General features: G+C 50.1%; 1 protein-coding gene across 1 annotated transcript; it reads right to left on the bottom strand.

Annotated features, from left to right (window-relative positions):
* Nucleotides 1-4,272: 4,272 nt before the first annotated feature.
* Nucleotides 4,273-5,190, bottom strand: LOC141476540 (olfactory receptor 14C36-like). The gene has a single exon (XM_074165221.1). It carries the CDS (start codon nucleotides 5,188-5,190, stop codon nucleotides 4,273-4,275), a length of 918 nt encoding a protein of 305 aa, XP_074021322.1.
* Between the last annotated feature and the right edge of the window lie 282 nt (nucleotides 5,191-5,472).

Genomic DNA, 5,472 nt, shown 5'->3' with positions numbered 1-5,472 from the left:
GGAATGAAATATTGACAGATTACATGATAAATTTACAAAAACAGCTCCGAGGGGTAGAAAAACTGGTTCTGGGAACAAGAGCTCGTGGGCTGGATGGACCAGTACACGAGATCGAACCTGGGGATTATGTATAAGTCTTTTACAGATTCACCACTGAAGCCAAAGTGGGAAGGTCCCTTCCAGGTACTGCTGACCTCTCACACAGCCATAAAGATTAAGGAACAAGCCACTTGGATCCATTGGACTCGAGTCAAGAGAGCTCCAGAACTCCAGTGGACATCAACGCAGGCCGGACCCCTGAAACTTCGCCTCCAACGAAAAGATGGACATTAATGACATTAATAGTCGTCAACATGCCAGGACTTTGTATTTCAGGGGGAGGGACATGGGATATGAATACATATTCACGAAATCTGGAAACATTGGTAAGGGCTACTAATCTGCCAGATTGTTGGGTATGTACTACCCTACCCAAAGGAGAAATGAAATTGCCTCTATATGGGGTGGCAGCAAGCAATTGGAACTGTGCCAACGGAACCTGGCCCAAATTTTGGGCAAGAGGGGGAAATGAGTTGAACGGGTATTGTGAGTACGATGATAATATCTACCCCTTAGGACCCAGATTTGATTTACAAGTGTTGAAAGAAGAGCTTGTTGTGTTAATTAGCAGTAACAACTGTACCTGGGAACACAGGGAATATAGATGCAGGGGGTCGGTGAATAGGACAATAGCCTGGGGATGGAGCAAGTTCATAGCTAAAACTCAGATTTTGCATCAGACTGCGCAAGATGACACCACATTCGAGTTTTCAGACCTTTGGGAAAAGTTAACCTCGTGGTTACCTAACCTGGCTTGGCTTAAACAACTGTTTATCCTTCTAGTAGCAATACTTGTGTTAGGAATCTTAGTGTGTGCATTAGCTAGATGTTTTATGTGTTGTACCAGGGGGACCAAAGATGAATACATTCAACGGAAGAAGCATCAGCTCCATGAACGAGTGGAGTCAGGGAAGTATTTTAGAAATCAGATGGAGAAGGAAAGTGTGTTATAGGCAATTGTAAAAGAATTTACAAAGGTGAAAGAAAAGGCGGGACTTGATTTGGAGAATGAATGGTTAAAGGTCGTTAGTGTAGATTTAGTACAGCTTGGCAAAGAACAGAGCTCGGAGCCCAGGAGCCCAGCATTCCAAGACAAGGAACTGGCCTTGTGTATAAGATAGCAGGAACAGCCTGCATGCTAAGGAGGAACCCGATTGTCTGGGTAAAGTGTCCATCTGGTCGGGACCAGTTTTGCGGTTTGGGGTCCAGCCAGCCCAGCATTCTAAGCCAAAGGTAAAAGTACACAGTGAAGAAGACTATGAGCCTTCCTCCAGAAGACCCCGGCCCACGACCACTGGGCGACAGTAGGCATGGGGCAAGGGGAGGAGACTTATGATAATGAGTTCCTAGAAATAATTAGAATAGTAACGCCTTTTCTTAGAATTAATTATAATAACCCAGCCCACATTAATGAATATGTATGCTTTTTATCATAAATAGATGCTTGTTTTACGAGCCAGTGTACAAGTTAGGAGGAGAAATCCCCCTTGCACCCGGTGCTGCAATAAACATGCCTGCTTTATAACTCTCTGCGAGTTATAGGGTTTGTTTCCGCGCGTCAGAGGAGACCAGTCCTTCCCTGGTCACAAACAGCAGGTCCAGCTCCTTCCCTCCTTGGATCCCTCACCAGCGACACACACCACCCCACACCACCCCACCAGTGGCCAGCACAGCCCCGTGATGGGGATCCCCAGTGACTTCCGGGATCCCCAGTGAGGGGACCCCAACACTGCTGGGGGGCAGAGGCTGCAGTTTGCCTGCACAATGCCAGACTGCGGTGCCCAGCGCATCCGTGCTCCCCTTTTATAGTAGGGCAGGGAGACACGTCCCCCCTTTGTGACATCACGGTGCAGTCAGAGCCCCCCTTTGTGACATCACGGGGCCTCATGAGAGGCTGGGACATTGTCACGTCCCACTCAGGAAAGAGGGGGGTGAGTGACTCAGATTCACAAATCCCCAGCGGCGCGGACTCAGGTGAGACAAAGCTCAAGGTTCGAATACAAACATTTATTAGGTCAGTGACCAGGTCTTAACGAGGTCCATGATAATTGCTTTGGTAAATAACAAGTTACAACAAGCGGTAAGGTATGTATTCTGTTAATTAGCAACGGGTATACAACAAATTATGGCGAGCGGTACTGAATAACAGACATAGAATGAGTCATGGGAAGCGGTACGGTTTGCCTTGCATTACTTCTTTGAACTCAGCATCGTTCAGGCATTTAGACATCTCAGGAGGTCTCTGCTCATACCTCCTGCTCACCACAGGCTCAGCGATGGGATCCGGTTGCTCAGGACTTGATCCAGGAAGGAATTAAAAATACTGAAGGATGAAGACAGTACAGCCCCTCTGGGCAATCTGCTCCAGCCTTGGTCTGCCCCGATGGGGGAAAAAAGCTTTCCTTATCTCCAGCCTGGAGCTTTCTTACTTCAACATCATCTAGACTTTTGTCTGCTCTTGTCCTGCAAAGCACCACGGTGAAGAATTTAGACACATTTTGGTCAAAACCTCTCCGCAGGGACTGGCAGGCTGCTCTGAGGGTCCCAAAGCCCTCCCATTCCAGAGAATGACAGTGCCCTGTCCTGCAGCTTCTCCTGGCTGCGAAGTGCTCCAGGTCAAGGGCACCATTGTGGGTCTCTGCTGATCTTGCTCCCAGTTCTTAACCTCTGCCTTGTACTGGGAGCCCAAAAGCTGACCCTGTGTTCTGATGTGCTCTAATGAGTGATGAGTCAGGGGAGATAATCACTTCCCTCCATCTCTGGGCAAGGCTCCTGCTCATACAGCCCTGGACACTTCTTCCCTACCCAGGGCACGCTAATGGAAGGTGTTTTGCCTTTTTTCCCCTGAGAACATAAGGGTATGTTCCAGAGAACTGCATCCCAGTCAGATGATCCCCAGCCCCTATCACTGGAGGGGGCTGCTCTATCCCAGGTTCAGGACCCATTGGTAGTTCTTGTTGGATTTCAGGAGGTTTGTGGCAAAGTGTCCCTCCCACCTGCCAGGGTTTTGCTGAACGGCACCTTGAAGGCACGGGAACATGCCTGAACATGGCCCCGTCCCCATCAGGAAGGTGGCCAGCAGCCTGGGCAGGATGGTGGAGCTGCAGCAGGCCTCCAGGCAGGATGAGTTTCTCATGAAGAGGTACATGGGGGTGGGGAGGTGCCTCTCAGCCACCACCAGCACAACAGTGGAGATGTTTGCAGCCATGGCCATGGGGCAGAGTATCAGGAATAGCAGGAAGAGAGGAACCCGCAGCTCAGGGTGACTGCTGAGTTGCCAGATGGTGACCTTCGTGATGATGAGAGATTCCTGCAGGCTGAAGTATCCATGGAGGCCTCCTTGACAGGCTGAGAGAGTTGGGATTTTTCATCCTGGAGGAGAAAAAACTCCAGGGAGACTATGTATTGGCCCTCCAATACCCAAAGGGGGCTACAGGAGAGATGGGGAGGGCCTCTTTATCAGGGAGGGGAGTAATTGGATGAGGCGTAATGGTTTTAAACTGAAAGAGGGGAGATATGGTTTAGATATTAGGAAGAAATTCTTTCCTGTGAGGGTGGTGAGACCCTGGCCCGGGTTGCCCAGAGAAGCTGTGGCTGCCCCATCCCTCGAGGGGTTTTAAGGCCAGGCTGGATGGCGCTTGGAGCAACCAGGTTTGGTGGGAGGTGTCCCTGCCCAGGGCAGGGAGGTTTGAACTTGATGATCTTTAAGGTCCCTTCAGACCTGAACCATTCTCTGATTCTATGATTCTATGGAAGTGAGCAGGTCTGGGAAGACCAAAGTGCTGGTGCTCCTTGTCAGGGCTGCTGTGCCGGGACTCTTTCCCCTCCCCCTCTGCAGACAGGATCTGCCCCTGCAGCTCCAGAGAAGGTCTCAAAGGAAGCATCTCAGACAAACAAGTTGTTGGAAGGTCTTTTATTTTGTTTAAACACAGAGAGCACGGCTCCTCACTTACACAGTCTGTGTGTCACAGAGAACGTGGATTGATATATATTTACAAAAGGCACAGATAATGCCATTGCTGTGTGGACGAGATTATAAGAAGTAAAACAAAGCAAAAAACCCCAAACTCACGGCCAAAAGGAACAAATACAACCAAAGACTGTGTGGGCCTGTGATGAGTTACATTAGGTTTTATTTGCAGCAGAAGGAGGGCAGTTTAATGCTTCTGAAAATCACTCAGTTCTCAATTTCCACAAGGCATCCTTGAGCTCCTTATTCCTCATGCTGTAAATGAGGGGGTTCACTACTGGAGGCACCACGGAGTAAAGAACTGCCATCAACAGATCCAGGGATGGGGAGGAGATGGAGGGGGGCTTCAGGTAGGCAAAGATAGCAGTGCTGATAAACAGGGAGACCACGGCCAGGTGAGGGAGGCACGTGGAAAAGGCTTTGTGCTGTCCCTGCTCAGAGGGGATCCTCAGCACGGCCCTGAAGATCTGCACATAGGACACCACAATGAAAACAAAACAACCAAATGCAATACAGACACTGACCACAAGAAGCCCAACTTCCCTGAGGTAGGAGTGTGAGCAGGAGAGCTTGAGGATCTGGGGGATTTCACAGAAGAACTGGCCCAGGACATTGCCCTGGCAGAGGGGTATTGAAAATGTATTGGCTGTGTGTATCAGAGCATAGAGAAAAACACTGCCCCAGGCAGCTGCTGCCATGTGGACACAAGCTCTGCTGCCCAGGAGGGTACCGTAGTGCAGGGGTTTGCAGATGGCCACGTAGCGGTCATAGGACATGATAGTCAGAAGACTAAACTCTGCTACGATAAAGAAGGAAAACAGAAAGAGCTGTGCAGCACATCCCCAGTAGGAAATAGTCCTGGTGTCCCAGAGAGAATTGGCCATGGCTTTGGGGAGAGTGGTGGAGATGGAGCCCAGGTCAAGAACGGAGAGGTTGAGGAGGAAGAAGTACATGGGGGTGTGGAGGCGGTGGTCACAGGCTATGGCAGTGATGATGAGGCCGTTGCCCAGGAGGGCAGCCAGGTAGATGCCCAGGAAGAGCCAGAAGTGCAAGAGCTGCAGCTCCCGTGTGTCTGCGAATGCCAGGAGGAGGAACACGGTGATTGAGCTGCTGTTGGGCATTTGCTTCCCCTGGTCTTGGAGACCTGTTTATGGAAGGAAAGTCAGTGAGAAGATAGGGCAGACTTTTCTCAAATAGAAGTATTCAGTTGCTCTCAGAGACCCACCAAACTGCCTCTCCGCTTTCGGGAAGACCTTTGGCAGGTCCTTCTCGTACACTCTGGTTGGTGCTGGCTGACGGTCGACAAGGGAGCTGGGAGCTCTGTGGGATTCAGTCCTGCCCTACAGCGATAGGAACATGGAGCAATCTCAGATTAAATCCACTCATGGCATCAAAGGGCTTTC

The sequence above is a fragment of the Numenius arquata genome, chromosome 39, assembly GCF_964106895.1.
Source record: "Numenius arquata chromosome 39, bNumArq3.hap1.1, whole genome shotgun sequence".
Taxonomy (NCBI): domain Eukaryota; kingdom Metazoa; phylum Chordata; class Aves; order Charadriiformes; family Scolopacidae; genus Numenius; species Numenius arquata.
The sequence above is the reverse complement of the archived record's forward strand: the minus strand, read 5'-3'. Positions and strand labels throughout refer to the sequence as shown.